Source organism: Strix uralensis, chromosome 4, assembly GCF_047716275.1.
Source record: "Strix uralensis isolate ZFMK-TIS-50842 chromosome 4, bStrUra1, whole genome shotgun sequence".
In the NCBI taxonomy this organism is placed as follows: domain Eukaryota; kingdom Metazoa; phylum Chordata; class Aves; order Strigiformes; family Strigidae; genus Strix; species Strix uralensis.
The window spans coordinates 98,128,541-98,148,268 of NC_133975.1; the positions used below are offsets into that span (position 1 = coordinate 98,128,541).

The 19,728-nt window shown below is 34.0% G+C and overlaps 1 protein-coding gene across 2 annotated transcripts in view; it reads left to right on the top strand.

Annotated features, from left to right (window-relative positions):
• The window catches only part of FMN1 (formin 1), a 209,386-nt gene that overhangs the window by 98,441 nt on the left and 91,217 nt on the right, over nucleotides 1-19,728 (top strand). For both annotated transcript variants that reach the window (XM_074868155.1, XM_074868156.1), the window contains 2 exons: nucleotides 8,831-9,624; nucleotides 14,335-14,485. In XM_074868155.1, coding sequence (XP_074724256.1) covers nucleotides 8,831-9,624; nucleotides 14,335-14,485 — 945 coding nt within the window. The remainder of the gene's footprint in view (nucleotides 1-8,830; nucleotides 9,625-14,334; nucleotides 14,486-19,728) is intronic.

Genomic DNA, 19,728 nt, shown 5'->3' on the forward strand with positions numbered 1-19,728 from the left:
TTGAAGTTTTTCTAACAAAGAATAAGAAAATACCAGAAATAACAGCAGACGGAGTACAAAACATAGTGCATTTCTCAAAAATAATTTTTCCTTAGGTTGCCTTTAAATACGTACTTGTATTGAGTGTATTACTTTCTCATACATTCATTTGGTTGTTCATTTACCTGCTTGCTTTTTTGAAGCTGATTTTGGTTAGATGGTATTTTTTCCAGACAGGACAAGGAAAAAGATGAAATGAAGTGTATCATACCAATTATTTCAGTACAATCAAAAAGGTGAGAGAGGGAAGAAGTGGTAAAACTTTGCCATCTCTTTCCCTTTATACGAGCCTAGAAATACAAGGTCTTATTGTATTTTATATCCATCTGGATTGGTGGCATAGGAAGGAAAAATTCATGAACAAGTTCAAATTTCCAGGTAGATGGCATTACTTTGTTCTTTCTGGTAGATAATTAACGACTTGTGCAGTTATACTGACAATCCTTTTTTACATTAGTCAGACCTTCATATAGTATAAATACAAGTCTTATAAAGGCAGAACATGTTAACTGCATCAAGCTTTTTGCCTTCTGTTATGCTTCTGTAACAACTTCCGTAAGCTCACAGTAATACACATTTTGTAATGAACAAGAGCTTTTAACAACTTCACTTGTTATATGAATATGCATTGTTTAAATATAGCAATCCATATGTTAAGTATGGCTATTAAGGAAAGAAGTTATTATGGAAGATGCATTCTGAGCCATTGTAAATATAACTGTTATCCTCAAATACTTAATTATTAAAATTCTTAATATAGGATGTACAACTAGTTTTCCTTTTCAGAAATAGAGATTTTTACTATTCTATTTTAAATAGTTAAGCTATTAAAGATCTGCTTGGGTTTTGGATGTTTAATGATATTTGGCATGTCAAAATGCAATTTAATTACAGTGTTGAATAATTGTTCAACTTAGTTGTTGGAATAATAATATTTTGTTAATGTGTAAGCAAATAGCTACATGCTTGGTGCCTATTTGTAAGTTTTATTTAAGTGTAGTACCCTGAGACTGAGGACCTTTTCATCATATATCCTTGTAGAAACAGTAATTGTTCAGAGATTCACAAATCAGTCTTTACAAGTTATTGCAGGTGGTGTTGAATCAGAAGTTCTATTTCATAACATATCAAACATGATATATATTTTCACAGTAAATATTTGACTTATCAAACTTGAAGTGAATTAATGCTTAATGAATTATGTGAATTTTAAGCCATCTGCAGTCCTATATATAAGTAATCATGCACATGATATTTTTTTAAAAAATCTGTATGGTGCAGTGTAACTGGTTATATTTTAATTATGTGCTATACCAATAATTTTGTACTCCAAAATTACTGGCTATTAGGATGTATTTTTTTCTCAACTACCCAAATGCCAATAATTTTTAAATAACTAAATATAAAAAAACAATGTTCTGACCCGCTATGGTCAAATTTTCTCTCAACTACTTTTGCTACATTTTCTCTATAAAACTATGTATTTAATACTTTTAAATTAGAAACAGAATTGGGCTCTGTATACATAGCCTATCAAATATTTAGAATTCTGGTAATGTTTGAAAATGGTCACTCATTTAGCTTACTTTTTTGCTATGAGGTGTAAGAACAATCCTTACTGCGTACCCTTGAAAATGGTGATACACCATATGTAACTGATTATATTTGTTGAGGTATTTGTTAGAGAGGAATTTTGATTTTTATGTAAATTGGCACAGTTTTCATTTTTTTTCATTGAGAAATCCTTTTCTAAATCTATGATTGTTGTTAAAATTTAAAACAAATGTGTTTTTTCAAGGACATAGATTTAACAAAAAAGGACTTTTATTCTTTGTCAACACAATACAAGAATAAAAAATGTGAGCTCTTCCAAAAACTGAAGATGAAATTACTTAGAATGAACAAAAACAAAAAGTCAGAGGCTGTCTGTGAAATACTTGTTTTTCTTCTCTTTTCTATACACAGTACTTTGATGGCCAAAGTACTATTTAAAAAAAAAAAAAAAAAAAAAAAAAAAGCTGTAAAGTCTATAAAAATACTTTTCTTCACCTCTTCACCAACTCAATATTCTTATCTTTATTTCTTTTTTCTTCATCTTTTTTTACACACCATCACCCCCCTCCACTCCCGCCCCCCCCCCCCCCCCCAGCATTTCCACTTCTAGAAACCATATCCTTAGATACTTTGTGTCTTCTTTGTTACCTTTTTTTTTTTTTTTTTTTATCATTTTCATGGCTTGGCATAAGTAACTAATTAGATGTAACAATCAGTGTATAATGTCAGAGAAGGAATAAACTCAAGCTCACTTTCTCTCTACTATGTTGTTTTCCAGGCTAATTAGAGTAAAAACTAGTAAAAGTGTGTGTTTCTCAGTTAAAGAAGAGGTCTGTCTCTGATAAACATACAACAGCTTTGTTCATTAAAGACGTGCCATTTTTACACAGTTGCTTTTCAGAGTAGAATTGCACTGTAAACACTAGTGAAAAAATATTATGCATTAACAGTGAAGCATTAACTTGCTAGTTTCAAAGCAAAAGTTCTGCATATCGCTTGCTCTAAACAGTGTTTTAGAGAATGGTTTTTTTATGTCTTACTGTTACACTTCTTAGGATATTTTTAAACATTTATGGTGCAAATAAGTCTTGATTAATAACAAGCCAGCAACTGATTTTTGAATGTAATTGCTGTAGAGTTTTATGGTTTCCTCATATTCATACATACAAAACTTTTCATATCAGAGCAATTCTATGTCATGGATAGAAAGTCTCTGTCCGTATAAAATCACATTATATAAAGCAGTAACACAACAAATATACTTGAGTCGATTGCATTTAATTGACTATATAGACTATATTTGCTGTATTAAATGAGACTAATCTTTCTGTCACCTATCAAAGCAAAGAAAAAAGCTGTCCCATTGGTATTGAGATTTGTCTGTGTCAATCCATGTTATCATTTCAAAGACAGTTAGACAACCTGTAGGTTACATTCTGAATGAGAGGATTTAGTCTCTTTCTTTTGTGATTAATTACATGCTTTATCATCTGAGACTGGATTGGTTAATGGAAGTATGGTATACTGGTTCAATTTCAGGGCTTCTTCATCCTTTGAAACATATGCTTTATATGGTCCTGAGTCTCACAGGACCAAGGCTGAGCTGTTGGCATTATTTCAGAAAATATATTTTGCCTTTTTTCTCTGTGTTGTGTCAAGTCACTTAGCAGGTGCAAAACAGGAGTCACTGGAGTGAAACAGCAGAGGGCTGGGTGTAAGGGGAAAATCAGAAAGCTGTTGCAAAAACTCTACTTGCTTTCCAGGTTACAGTGTATCAATATTTTGGATATTTACATAATCATCTTTGTATCATGGCAATATCATGTATTTTAGTAAGAGGGGTGTTTGGGTTTTTTTAGGGGTGGCTTTTATTTTACCCATTAACGGTAGTGTATTTTTAGGAAGAGGGTAATGTAAGTCTTGTAATGCAAGTCTCTGTGCTTAAGGGAACTGAGTCAGCTGGGATCATTTGCCCTGGTGAGGTGATTTTACTCAAGGAAAACAGATTGAGCCCTTCCAATGGCAGATACCAGACAGACCTTGAGAAATTAAAGAAACTTGTTTGTGAGTACAGCTGTACTGGTGAGGCTTGAGTAGCAAACAGGCATGGACCTTATTTAGTCAGAATCAGAGGTGCAAAAACTCTGAAAACTGCATTCTAAGCAAGGGTGGATTTGGAAGCAAAATAGGACTTTTTGGGGGAAGGATAGACCAAACCGCCTATTAATTCAACATCTTCAAAATGGATATTGGGTGGAAGCGGAGAGCCTATGGAAGAATGGAAAAAGAGGTGCAGCAGCCAGGAAGGCTAGTTTTAGAGGTCAGAAAAGCATAGGATTAAAAGGACAGTTAACAACAGTGAAGCTGAATTACATCTTGCAAAGCAAATTTAAGGGTGCAGTGAAAGTATTCTTCAGCAATAGAAAGAGAAAGAAACTAAGGAAACAAGGGGGACATTATGCAGTAAGGGTGAGGTGGAGACAAAAGGCAATGTAGACTGAACCTACAAATCAATACCAAATGAGCTGCCCCAGATTTCAATAGTAGTGATCATGAACACAGGGACAGCATTTTCCACACAGCTTATAGTAGCTGAATAGAGCACAAGGATTACTTTTTTGTAGATGACATTTCTATATATATATTCTAATACGGACTTGTCAACTCATGATCAGTTTGTGATATGCTGTCCTTTGCCGATCCTTTTCCCCTAGAATTGCAATACTACTGATCAGCCCCTTCAGTGGCTATGTATGCTGCAGTTCTCTTTTTTGAATCGCAGCATGTATTTACAGACTGCTTCCTTAACTGGTAAAATTATTATGAATTTTGAATTCTAACAGTGTTCTTCAGCACACTATCATAGCATTGTTTGCATATTTAATATTGACAGTGAATTCAAGAAAGATTGTACCAAGGTAAGGCAATTTTTTTCAGTAGCATATTGCTGTATGGCTTAGACTTGAGATAGGAGGTACCTTCAAATTTGGTTGAAATCTGATTTCAGCACATTAAGGCTTTTACAGAATATTTATTTATATATTTATATTTTCTTTTGAGTTGGCAATATGAAGAGGAAATAGTAATAAGCTTTTATTGAAACATACCTACCTTTAATCTGGTATTTTTAACAGTAATGTGGAGAAAATACATCTCTACTGTCATGGAAATTTAGGCAGCTGTAAGTATCAATTTTGTGTATGTGTGTACAGGAGAGGAAGGAATATGTAACAAAAACTAGATAATGTCGCTGCCTGGCTGGCAAGAGTCATTGACACAATGAGAAGCCAGAGATCCTCTACATGCCTGAGGCCTTAATTTGATATACTCTCTGAAAGAATGGATTAATGCTGCAAGAAAGTGAAATGGTCAGGGGAGTAGAAAAATGTGTTCCTTGCACTAGTTTGTTGGGTGTTGAATCTACATACACAATCCCAATTTTTTATATGAATGTTGTTGAGAAGCAGGCAACCAGGCTTCTAAACGACTTAACAGAGTGGCAAATGCATTTTTCAAAAGAAAAAAATTGTTAACCTGTATATCTAAAACATGCTGATGAACATCTCCCAGACTACTCTTCATGATGTCTTGCTTTCATTTTACACAGTAAAACAGACATTTTACTCTTGACAGGTTTCCAAATCCTTTACCCTTTTTCAGGAACAAATCATGTTCATTCATGCTGGATAGGGTAGCTTTCTAAGCTTTAGTTTCTAGTCTTCTTCTAGTATCTTCTTTCCCTCCAACCTCCTTCCCACACCCTCCCTCCCTCAGACATCTTTTTTCCTGCTGAATTTTTTTCCTCATTTCATTCTGCTTAAAATAACTGTGACCAAACTATTATATTCTGATGATAGGCTTTTGGTCATTCTTCATCTTAAGAGCAGTTCTCAAAGACTCTAGGAGTCTGGTGCATGATGTGCCATGAAAACAGACTCGGTATATTGCCACCATGATAGTAATAATTGCTGACATGATTGAGTTAACAAGATACTGAATTATTTGAACTGTATCTATCCAACTGAGTAGTTTAAACTGTGTCTATTCAGATCTCTGTAGATTTCAATTTAGCTAAGAATTGATTCTTCCCAGCAGCCACAGATATTGTTATGTAGCCATCATAAACATTTTAAAGAAGTGTTGACAGACACCTGGAAATAAAACTGTAAGCTTTGGTAGACATATGTATACTATAGTAAAAGAACTTTGGTTCTCATTTAGATTAAAATGTATTTTAACTGGAAAGGTTGTGCACAAGTGCTTCTAACACTAATTTCAGTTCAATAAAATGTCTGTGTTTCCGTTATATTTTTAATATTTCAGCTGGTGACAGCATGTAATATAAAAGTGATTTTGATTGATTTATTTCCCACTTGAAATTGTGAGATGGAAATCATTCTATTACGTTCCATTTAGAATATGTTAGATTTGTTTATAATAATGCAAAGTATAGAAAGATTCCATTGTTCCTATCCTTTGCTTTATGAATTGTAAGAAAGAAAAGATTTGCCTGGGTATGTTCTGTATTACCAATTGCTATAGCAAAATTTAGTTTCTTATCTTTATAATAAAAATACTAACTATAAATTTGATGTATAATGCATCAGAAGAAGGATTCTAAACCAATACAAATCCCACCATTCTAAAGAACAACCCATTTGTAAAGTCAAGAAATCATTTTGCCTAATCAATGGTTGTATTGACAAAAAGGTTGCATGAACATTTATTTTAGTTTAAACTTTGTTCAATTTAATTAAATAAATTTAGTCAATTTTAGTTAATTTAGTTTTAGTATGAGTTCTCCATAGGCTTCTTTGAGATTTGTATATTGAAGTCTAGTGATTATCAGTAAATATTCTGCAGCCTAATTCTGAGATTTCATTCCAGTAGGCAGTACCATGTGAAAAGTTTTAAGTCACAGACAAGTGAAAATTGTAATTTTTTAAAAAAGTATTTTTAGTTATTGACTTATTTTCAGGAGTCAAAGGTGACTAAGTGTAGTACACACTGGTTTTCTTTATTATTTAATACTACATGTTGGTAAAGTACCTAACTAATCCTTAGTGATATAATAGAGAAAATGTAATAGACTTTATACATACCTGTCATAGTACATGACAGAAAAAGAATATTTAAATTCTACTTGTGTGGAATGACTAGATGCTGTTTGATCTCCGTTTGATTCATTATAATATTTTAGAGCATTTCATCTCTTTTGAAGAAATATTTGCCAGGAAGCAGACATTTGTTAAGAATGTGTATGTATTTTTAATGTATATTTATAAAACCAGTACATATTAGTATACATATTCTTGAAAATGTTGTTGAAAATACTATCATAGTTACATAAACTAAAAAGATTTCAATATTACTTGATCTTAAGAAGCAAGGCAATTAAAATAAAAACTTGTTTTATTGCTTATTGCTCTTTTATACTACAGTCAGTCGGATAAGACCGATGTTTTCCGTTGATATGTTCAATACAGATTCCCAAAGTCTCATTTTTGTTAAGTTTGGTTTTCATTTTTGTGTTTAGTAATTTTAGCTTTAATTCTTGTTTATGTTAATTTTATTATATGTATTAACAGAAAATAATTTTGAAAATGTGGAAGAGTAAAAAGCAAGACAAAACATGAAACTATCACCTCAAATATAATTTTGAGTTTAAAGCACTAATTATATATTATAAAATAAAGACTGAAGATCTGTAATTGAAAAGGTATATAATACTAACACGGTTGCTTTCATGCCCAGTTGAATGTAATAAGTAGTTTTGTTAAATACTGTGCTTGTTTTACAGTGTGTTTTTAAGGTGACTTTGGATTTACTGCTGGGAAAATCTTTAACAATCAAAGTAAATTGTTCTATCAGGGAGTTTTTGATGCCCAGTTGGGGAAAAATACTATGATAAACAAAATGGCTGAATTCCCTAAGGCAAACTGATTTCATTACCTCATTTATGGATCAGTATGCTGAGTTTAAAAGGAAAGGTGATTGCTCTGGAGCAATTCAAATGGCAGAAAATCTTGTGACAGTTGAACTGAACTAATAATTAAGCTGAGCAACAACAAACTTTGATAGAGCAACAGTAGGAAAAGAAAAAAAGCCAAGCAAAAAATGTTCCTTTTATTGTACGTACTAGTCCTAATTCTTCTATAAACCTAACAGAAATTGTGTTGTTTCCAGTACAAATCTCTGTTTCATTATCTTTGCAAGACTTTAAACTTGATTTCCCACGTTTACACTTGCCAGTTAAGAAAAGGAGCATTTTGTATCCAATATTTTCATATTGTTTACTTTGGACTTCATCTTAGCAAATTGATTAGAACACAAGCTGATCATACTGCTGTAAGAAATAACATATATTGTTTGAATATCTATTCAAGCTTCATATGGCATACAATTACAGTATATTACACTACTGTATTTGCCATACCAAGCTACACACGCATGACTTGGATGCGTATTAATTAATGCTGTAAACTACTAGCTCTGACCTAATACTCAAGTTGGAATGATAAATACGGAGTGCTATGTTGCCACTTCTGACCAGCACAATGTGGGAATTTTTTAAGTGAAAATTGCTGTGCCTGCAGGAATTTGGGAAAATCACAGCTCATTAGCTGCGTCTGTTGAAACATTGGCTTCCCTTTGTGCAGAGATCCTGAAAGAACCCTGGAAAATGCTTTTCAGGAGTCATTGCCTTGCAGAGAAGTAACATAACACCAGTCAGCTGCCTGATAGTATCATGGCATAACAGAGAATAGTTTGTAGGGATTTAATCATCTGGAATAGTAGTATTGGATTGGATTATTTAAAGGAGATATTTATGTGTCAGATGTTTTGTATTTTTCTGATATATGGTAAGAAAAGTGTATTTTTTCTTCCTTACTTGCATATATTCTTGAAAGATTGTTATTTCCTTCTACCTCAGTGAAAACCAGCAAGTCTGCTTAAAGATAAGGTTAAAGTTAGAATTTGCTAAATTGATATTCTGGATATTTACTCATAAAATACATTTTGTTGAAACACACACTGCTTATTTTTCTTTAAAGATTAGTAATTGTCCAATTATGTAATAGCTTGAAATAAAGCCATTTAGACTGGGAAAGTGAAGTATTTCTGTCTTTGCTTAAAATAAGAACGTAGTCTAAATGTGAAGATTTTTAATTACTACAAAATAAACACTTTAAAAAATATTTGCACTAAGGGGTTTTTTTTTGGTTTTGTTCTGCAGTCTCAGTTTGAACTCAGGGTATTCCATATTCGTGGAGAACATGCTGTATCAACTGCTCAGCTTGAGGAAACCATTGCACGCCTGAAGAATGAACTCGATAATAAATTAAACAGAAGAAATGAAAAAGCAAAGGATATTGGTGTTTCTACTGAAGATGATAACCCACCAAAGACATACCGAAATGTATGTATACAGACTGACAGAGAAACTTTCATAAAGCCCAGTGAAGAAGAAAACAGAGTTGTGAAAAATAACCAAATAGTACCCAAAAAGCTTAATATTTCTTCTCTGTCACATAGTATTTCTGCCCAAAGTGACAATAAGGACAATTACAATGTACACTCTCCAGAAAGTGTCTTATCTTGTCAACCAAAACAAATGCTGCCTCCTCCTCCTCCTCCACCACCACCACCACCACCACCACCTCCTCCTCCTCCCCTTCCTGATTCTTCACTACCAAGTGTAGTTCCTCCACCACCACCTTTGCCAATGGGACCGACTTCACTGACATCTCAGTTTGGATCTGGTCCACCACTGCCACCTCCACTTTCTGAAAGCTGTAGGAATTTTCAAGCACCACCACCACCGCCACCACCACCGCTTCCAGGGTTGGGACCTCCTGTTCCTCCTCCACTGCCTGGATCTGGGTTACCCCCACCCCCTCCACCTCCTGGGCCTGGGTTCTTTTTTAATAGCACTTTATCTTCAAACCAAGGTCCTCGAAAACCTGCCATTGAACCTAGCCGTCCCATGAAGCCTTTGTATTGGACACGGATACAATTACAAGGTAGCAGGTAAAATACGTTTATTTGGACTTAGAGTTTCTATTTATAGGCCGTGATACAAGGGTATGTATACTATTTAAGACTTAATAACAAAATGTCTAGGAATGTATAAAAAAATCAGTGTAGAGGCATGGAATTTACATGTTTTAAGAAAAAAATGGAATCAGTTCTAGAAGTCTAAAAATAGATAATAAGAAATTATTTTAAAATATTAAATATAAATTAAAATTATATGCATTATAAATGAAAATCATGTACATTAAAGCAGAAAGAAATTTTGTCTTCTTTTTCCCCAAAAATCCAAGTACTCCATGGATAACTGTAGTGACAGGGTGTTTCCTATACTTAGCACTAAAGAGAAGAAAGGTAGCCAAGAGATTAGAAAATATTTTTTTTTTTAATCCTAATTAAAATCAGAATTGAAATGTTAAAGTTTGGTCAGGTGAGAACTTAAGAGTTTCATTTTTGCTTTCCAGTGATACCAGTGATACCATCTTCAGAGCACTATGTTGTGTCATCCTCTATTATTCCAGTTCTAGAAACAGTTAAGCTGGAACCTAACCTCTGTGTATAATTCTGTCAGAGCAGGAAGAGTAAAGCATATGTATAAATATATGCAACTCAGGAACCTGTAGCATGAATCCCTCCATTATGGAGGGATCTCAGTAGTGATAGAGACCTCTATAGTTTAAAAAAAATAAATATGAAAAGTAAAAAAATTACCAGTCTTATTGTGATTTACAGAATCACAGAATCATCTAGGTTGGAAAAGACCATGAAGATCATCCAGTCCAACCATTAACCTAACACTGACTGTTCTCCACTACACCATATCCCTCAGCGCTATGTCAACCCTACTCTTAAACACCTCCAGGGATGGGGACTCCACCACCTCCCTGGGCAGCCCATTCCAACGCCCAACAACCCGTTCTGTAAAGAAATGTTTCATAATATCCAGTCAAAACCTTCCCTGGCATAACTTGAGGCCATTCCCTCTTGTCCTATCGCTTGTTACTTGGTTCAAGAGACTCATCCCTGTCTCTCAGCAACCTCCTTTCAGGTAGTTGTAGAGGGTGATGAGGTCTCCCCTCAGCCTCCTCTTCTCCAGACTAAACAACCCCAGTTCCCTCAGCTGCTCCTCATAAGACCTGTGCTTCAGACCCTTCACCAGCTTCGTTGCCCTTCTTTGGACACGCTCAAGTAATTCAATGTCCTTTTTGTAGTGAGGGGCCCAAAACTGAACCCAGTAATCAAGGTGCTTTAGTGCTGGGATCGAGGTAATTTACTGCTGGTATAAAACGCTAGATACACTAGAGGGAAGAGATGCCATCCAGAGGGATCTTGACAGGCTTGAGGAGTGGGCCCATGCAAGCCTCATGAACTTCAACAAGTCCAAGTGCAAGGTCCTGCACCTGAGTTGGGCCGATCCCCAATATCAATACGACCTAGGGGATGAATAGATTGAGAGCAGCCCCGTAGAGAAGAACTTGGGGGTGCTGGTAGATGAAAAATTGGACATGAGCTGGCAGTGTGAGCTTGAAGCCCACAAGGCCAACTGCATCCTGGGCTGCATCAAAAGAAGTGTAACCAGCAGGTCGAGGGAAGTGATTCTCCCCCTCTACTCCACTCTCGTGAGACCCCACCTGGAGTACTTCCCCCAGTACAAGAAAGACATGGAACTGTTAAGAGTGGATTGAGAGGAGACTGTGGAAATGATCAGAGGGCTGGAGCACCTCTGGTGTGAAGAAAGGCTGAGAGAGTTGGCGTTGTTCAGCCTGGAGAAGAGGAGGTTCAGGGGGACCTTATTGTGGCCTTTCAAAATATAAAGGGGGCTTATCAGAAAGATGGAGAAAGACCTTTTCCTGAGGCCTGTAGTGATAAAACAAGTGGCAATGGTTTTAAACTGAAAAAAAGTAGATTTAGATTGCATATAAGGAAAAAATTTTTTGCGGCAAGGTTGGTGAAACACTGGAACAGGCTGCCCAGAGAAGCTGTGGATGCCTCATCATTGGGAGTCTTCAGGGTCAGTTTGGATGGGATTTTGAGCCACCTGATCTAGTGAAAGATGTCTCTGCCTGTGGCGGGGGGCATGACTAGGTGATCTTTAAAGGTTCCTTCCGACCCAAACCATTCTGTGATTCTATGAAAGCAGTCTAATAGTATATACTGTTGTAGCAAATCTAAAGTTACTAGGAAACATATTGTTTCATTTATTTGTTTTTAAGGGGATGATTTGGTGAAGAGGCATAAATATATTTTTGGACAGTCATTTTGAAATGATCCCACAACTGTTGTTCACACTATCCATTTATTCAGCTGGCAGGAGAAAAGAAGTATTCCCATTTACACTTTGTGGGCCAGCATGCTTACCTTACTGTCAGAGTGGTACGTGGGTTCAGTGCTGCTCAGCGGCCTCCTTTGGATTTTGACTGATTCTAACTTTGCTTCAGGTGTTTATTAATGTAACATAGAACTCCATTAAGAGGGTTGGCTCAAAACAAATTTTTGCGGGATGCTTAAGCGACACAGACTATTTCTGGTTTAACAAGGAGTTACTGGTATCGTGAAATAAAATTCAGGTCCTGTGTTATGCAAGTAAAGAAATTACATGATTATTCAGGTCTTAAAATTCAAATCGTTATCATCTGTGTTCAAAATTATTTTAGCATAAGTGTAGTTACAAAGATGCTAAGTTTATTTTAAACATTTTAATAAATTACATATATTATATATGACTTATATAATATTATATATGCTATACTATATATGCACACACTGCATTACATACTGTATTATATACTCTTATAGATCATGAATTATATTACAGATTATTTATTATAGATTACTTATTGTATTATAACATTTCACTATAAAATATTTAAATATTACAAAATATTTAAGATTATTAATATTTTTTATTATTTTTAGGATTATCTTTAAACACTGTTAAATATCTGCATTTAAATGTATTTAAATATGAGTTTTAATTTAGTTTACAGCTTTTTGAATGAATTTATTTTAATGAGAAATAATCATTATTCTGGTATAATAAAGCATTCAAGGTGTTAATATTTTATATAAAATGTTTGACAGGACAAAACAGTTAATGAAGTGTCAGTTGTATTCTTTCAATGACTCAGAATTAAAGGCATTGAAGTATTTTGGAGCAGGAAGTTTGAGCATTTTGGTTTTACTTTCCCAAAATTACTAGTGAAAAATTGTTTCATAGTGGATAAGTAGTTGGTCCATAAATAAACCTTATTTTAATTCTTCCTATTGATCCACTGAGATCAAAATGTTTGTTCTGAAATATTGCTGGTTCATCAAACTCTTGCTGAATGCAAGATAAGGTGTAAGTCATAGCTTTCTGGTCAACTGCTGGTCACCAGATGTAATGGTCCAGCATTTTCATGATCTGCACTAGAACTGGAAACTCCCTCAAGGGTCTGCTGCTCAGATCAGCAACTATCCAGGACTTCAAAGTTCTTGTGCAGAGACAGAAAGAATCCTTCATTCTTCAGTGTGACTAACACAATGGCTAAATTCAGGGAGAGTGAAGCTGTGGAGCTGTAAGCATGTCCTGTGACACAGAATATGCTGCATCAGCAGATGCGAATGGAAAAATTAGAGTTCCTTAAACATTTATTATAGTAAATGTACAGCTGAGTATTAAGTAGAAAAAATCCTAAATTTGAAGAAAAATTAATTCATTTTGATTCCCCTTAAATTGGTAGGTATTGCATTTTGTTGTATATTACATCTAATAAAAGTATGTTTAGTGACATCAGCCATTTGTATTTTATAGGGGTTTTCATCACTTTTTATTGCAAATCATTTCACTGCCTTTTAGTGACATCTGCTGGAAGAAGTGGGCCCACCTTCTACTGATTAACAGACAAGAAGAGTACTTAGAAGTTTTGTCCCATTATTTTCCTGAAGCACTGAAATTTTGAAACAAAGTTCATTCAGAATTGAAGTGCTGTGTTTGGAGCACTACATAGTATTTTCCCCAAATCCAGATAAAATTAAAGGATTGTGTAAACAATTCCAAAGTGTTCCTAAATCTGGTCTTGGAAGGCAAAAAAGGAAGGAAAGATAATCCACATTTAAAATTTACAGTTGGTTGAATGGAGCAGAATACTGATTATTCTCCCAAAATATAGGCCACATATTTACTCTAGTTTCTCAGAACTGCAACAAGGATAAATATGAACGTACAACACCTGCAGCTAACATGAAGTGAATCAAGTCCTATACAAATGACCTCAAATGCTCTTAAAATTTACCTTAATAAAGTTTGTTCACTATTTGTTGATATTGTTTACTTTTATAGATCTAAATAGATTATTGGGAATTTCTCAAAAAAGCTGTTGTTGAAATACTCCTAATCCTAGTTGAAGTGGCAGAAATCTCTTGAGATGTATTTGCACAAGCTGCAGTTGTAATATTTGGTTGTTGTGCAAAAAACTGTACAATACAAATAATGCATTTTGACAGTCTAGCAGTGATGGATACTAACTTGCTAAACTTTTTGGTACAGCCTTCTGCAAAATATTTTGACTCATAAGAGCAAGGTATAGGGAAGGAGTGCTGTTTGTATAACAACAGTGCATGTTTGAGTTTTAAATCTGTTATGGATTTTCATCTCTTATGGATAGATCTATTATGGTTTTTCATAAATGTTTATTGGAAATTTTATTATTACCTTTCCCTTTATAGGAAAAATGCTATGCCAACATTATGGGAATCACTAGAAGAACCTGATATACTTGATACTACTGAGTTCGAATATTTATTCTCCAAAGACACCACTCAGGAAAAAAGAAAACCGTTATCAGAGACTTACGAAAAAAAAACCAAGGCCAAAAAGGTATTAATTGTTTCTTTGTATTTGCTTTTTTTGTGTCACTGTCTATTTTTAAATTTTAAGAAAACCTCCTTTTTATTTATTCTTGAATGAACAGATAATAGATGAGTTTTTAAATCTTATTTTAAAGTAAAATAGGAGGATTGCTGAGTCCACTTATGCTTAAGAATGCAGGGTTATTATTTAACTTGGAAGATTTCTTGCCTTTGAAAATGGAAGTTCCACATCCCTGTGAGATAGAAAAAAATGTTGTACAGGAGAAATGAATGAAAAGTCCGATCTCAAAGTGCCACTGTTTCAGGCCATGTCTGCCCTTGAACTGATTTATAATTAAAGGCTGTCATTAAGTTACTCTGGCAAACCTCTCTTCCATTGAGATTAATTTTCTTGGAAAAATAAAACAAGATAGGACTGTTAGACCTTTGGAATAAGGAATATCAAAAAACTTTTTTTCTAGTGTAGCTAAAGAGCTGTGTCAGAAAGGGACAGGACAGTCATGTCTTTAATGACCAAAAGTTTATCCAGTAGCTATGTCATTACCATAGCGCAGATATTGTCTGCCTCAGACATGACCCATTACAGAGAGAGCTTGTACTTGCAATTACTATGTGCAGATAGGACAAGGAAATGGCATTATAGTATTTGCTGCAGGAAAAATTCCAGGCTGAATAATAATCGATACTGTTTTCCTAAAACAATGTGGTTATATATTAGAAACCTATTTAAATGTATACTATATCATAAATCTGTTTGGAGTTTACCTGCTTGGAACCACAAGAGGGCACTTTGTATGTAAGCTATGCTATCTGCCTTTTTCAATTTTATAATACATATAATGTGAGATATTCATACATAGATACACATCAGTGCAATCAGATCTTTCAAAACATCTTGGATCATAAACTTTCTGTATTATGCTTAGCGCAATAGTTAGAGAAGTGTAAATAAGGCTATAGAATTTATAAAACTCAAACACATGTGATGCAACAGTTAAAAAATGAAAAATGGGGCCAGGATGGGGGCATGCTGGCATTTGTAAATACACCCTAAAGAAATTAATTGCTACAGTCATTCAGATGTTAGATTGAAGTTGGATATGAACATCTCTGTGAAAAATATTTTGACATATTTTACTTGACAAATGCTTCCAAGTGCATATGGCGTGTAGTACTCAGCTGTATCTGTAAATCCCATTAGTTCACATTTCTGATGCCCTCTTTCTAAAATTCATTTTAACGTTTCATTAATTTACCTCATTCAGAAAGAATTATTTAATAGGAAATACAGGTTTCTAAAGAACTTTGAAGAAGAATGTAACCAGTGTAACTTTAATGGAGAAATAAATAATAATGGAGAAATAAGAAATAATACAAATAATTACCTTTGTATTTCAAAATCTCAGCAATTAAGTGAATATACCTATTTCTCCAGTTGTATGACAGCAAACCAGGTAGAGAATTAGGCCTGTATTCTGGAGGGTGAAATTGCATTATTCATTTTCCTTGCTGCTTCGTAAACTAACTTATTTGCTACAGCAGCACAATTTTTTAATGATCTCTCTTAACTTTTTCCAAAATCAAATTGCATAATAGTTATTTTATACAATATAGGAAATAATGGTATAATAGTAAGTACTATTTCTTGGGAGAAACCAATGCATTTTCTTACAAAGTTATCTATTTATGTCATTGTTTGATTTATTGTGGTTTTTTAATTAAATGTAAACTTATTAAGACTAGGGATGTATTTACTGAAATTAATGAAATGAAAAGAGTTCCTTTAGAGTACTGTGTGAAAATACAAAAATAAATTCCCTAAGAGATAAATTAAGTTATATCTATCACTATGTCTTTAGTTTGGTGAAACTCATGGGATTATGATCATGGTGTTACAAACCATGGGAATTGTAAAGCTTTCTGTGGAAATTTCAGAAACTCATGGTCAACAATATTAAACTTCCTGTCGTTTGGTCAATTTAAAAATTAAAAATAAATCAGCTTTTAGAATTCAAATAGAATTTGAATTTAATTGAGTATAGAAGCATTTCCTTATTGTATATCCTGTGTTTCCACCTTTGTTTGTTATATGACTCCTAGTAGCAGCTGAATATTTTTACCGACAGTTGGTCCTCTTAGATGGTCCTATGTTTTCCTTTGTCTCTCTGAAAGCCTGGATATCTGCAGGCTGGCTCCAATGGGTCAGTCCTGGTGGGCTGCAAGTGATACAGTAGTAGAGAGGCATTTTATTTAGTTACAGAGGGTTTATTAGTATATAGTAACAGAAAGCTCCTGTAGATTAATGTCATACTATCAGTCCTGCTGGCTTCATTTGTGCTTTCTCATGGTTTTTCTCAGCTCTCAACTTTTCTTGCCTTTCTTCTAACAATTGTATCTATCTACTAGAGTTTTAACATAAATCATTTCCTTTGCTTCAGTACAGAAATTTGTGCTTGTCTGGTCCTAAGAATGCTACAAGTGTCAATGCTCTATGGAATTATATAGTCTGGTTAAAGATGCTTTCTACAGACATTAAGAAAGACATACAAATCTCATGAGGTTCATCATATATTATAATTTTCAGCTGATGCTGTGTTATTTTATATTTCTTTGTAAATTCCTTTCTCACGTTTATAAAAAAGTCTTCCAGAGCAAGATGCAGGTACAGCAATAGACTCTGGAGTAGTAGTTTGTGTTTGGAATAGGTAAGCTAGTTTATTTAATGATACATGTTAGTGCTGACCTATTCACTGCATGAAATCTCTTCTCCTCTGCACAAACTGTGTCCTATTTCATACCATTTTATACTAAATTTATTTAGAGAAATGATGGACCAATAGGTGGTGCAGCATTGCTTATTAAAACATGATTACTTAATACTTTTCTCCCTGAATTAGAATTACATCAGTGCTTCACAATCAAGTTCCTTATGCAATTGGCAGTAAGATTCTATCTTTCAAATTAGAGGGGAATTGTTTCTCATTCAACTGGGTTTTCTTTATAAAAACAAGGATATTTTAACAATTAGTGGCCTGTTGACTTCTTTACCATCTATTTACATTTCTCTTGCAGTTCCAAATAAAATAATATTATTCAATTTATTATCAGAATTATTATTTTTGTGAAACCAGTCAGAATAATCTGTATGCTTAGTCTGTGAAATGCTTCTGTGGAAGGCATCACATTAAACCTATAGAAATCTCTCTTTGTTCTATTCTTACCCATTTGTCCACATAGTAGACACCTTATGGCAACACAGATTAAAATATTCACTGTATGCTGTACTTTGTTGCTTACAGCTGATAGACATCTGCCATTTTCAGCCGCAGATATCTAAATTCTGCCCTACATTAATGGAATGGATGGTCTGTTTTCCAATACCATTTGGCAAGTTATGCTCAGAAGGGAAAATTCTGAGTATATATTTATATTCATATATATATTTATACTCCTATATGTATAATATACTTACAATATAATATATGATTTACAAAATAAATATTTATAACATAGTATATATTTATACTCATACATATACTCAGTGTCAAAATAGGAGAGTACAGTAAGGATTCTGTGGGCATCTATGCTGTGTCTGGTTACCTCGGTATTTTCACTTATGACCTGGATAATGGAGTATTAACTCTGCAGCCACTACCTCATTGCAAGAGACTTCAAATGTAGAAAACTTTCATGTATGAGAGATATGCTCTGAAAGATAGGGATAAGCACACAGCTAATACAGTTAACCACTAGGTTAATACAGTTGAGGATATTCAGCTACCTAAAAATAAGATGGAGTACAATTGGCTAAGTGACTAGAGAATAGTTAAGCAGAAGAGTTCTTGGGATTATAGCAGCTTACAAGAGGAACATGAATTGTCAAATCGTGGTGATACTAAAAAGGGAAAACAAAACTCTGATAGATCAGTGGAAGTACTGCTTGCCAGACAATCTGCTCGGCCATGTCTCATTTAAGAACTGCATCTAGATTTAGGTGCTACAGCCCTTCATTAAAAATGTTTACTAACTGTAAAGAGTCAAGAAGAGTCAGAATGATGAAAAGTGTAAAAGTAGTCTCTGAGGGAAGAATTGAATTATTATTATTGTTTAGTCTAGAAAAGAGAAGGTTGATTGGGACACAGTAAGTGTCATCAAGTGCATGCAGCTGCTGGAAAGAAAGATTATGAAAAGCTTTCTGAGAGTGAGGATACCAAAGGAATGCAAAACAATCTTGGCTAGGGAAATTGTGTTTCTGTATTGGGAGAGAAAATTTGTTTAGAATGATGCACATACAGTTGATACTGTCTTGAAGGGCAGAAATGCTTTGGATGACATTTTGAGTGCTTTTCCAACATCATGATTCTGTTACTCAATTCAAAGGCATAAAGTCTACTGTCTGTCCATTGTCCTATGGATGGAAACAGCTGGCTATCCATTTTTCCAAAGTGGAAGCACTTTCATGATTCCCAAATTCATTGCTTTCATGCCTGCCAGAAAATGGCTTATTAATTGAGTTACACTAGTTTCTAGAGGCTATTGTCCTGACATGAGGATGAAATTATTAGAATTTTAAATGCAGTTATTAAAAACCCAAGGTATTCTAACAAGTATGTATGAAAAAGAAGGAGGGGAAGTTAAGAACCTTCCAGCAGCAATAAAGACTGCGTAGAGAGTGTTTTTATTTATTTTTAGGCATATAATAACTTGTTTTGGAAAAATATAATACATTCATTTGATAGTGATACAATGTAAAAATAATATAGTTTAAATGAAGGTCAGATGTACCTTTCTGGTACACTTACATATTCTTGAAGTTTGTTATGGTTATGCTTATCTGGCTTTAGAAGCTCTGCAAAGTGTGTGGCTTGCTCATGCTTCTTCGATCATACGCTCCTTTGGAAAATTTAGCAGCTTTGGAAGAATCTTTCTTTTTTTCCAACTCTCATACTCTGAAATAATTTAGGAAACCCTTATTCTTGTGCATTTATCTTATCTGCATATATGCAATCTTTTAAATAAAGGTTTTATACTGTTTTGTAGATAATGATCAAAATAAATACTATAGTTTTTTAGGTATTACGTCTTTAGTGTAGAATTTCTTTTCTGGATGGGGAGAATTTACTGTCTAGATGAATATATTAGTTATGTCCCAATATTAGAGCAAAATAGTGTGCCATATATTAAAGAATTAATAAATAGAATTCTTCTCTCATAAGAATGCTTTTGAAGTGTAAGACTAAAAGCATTATA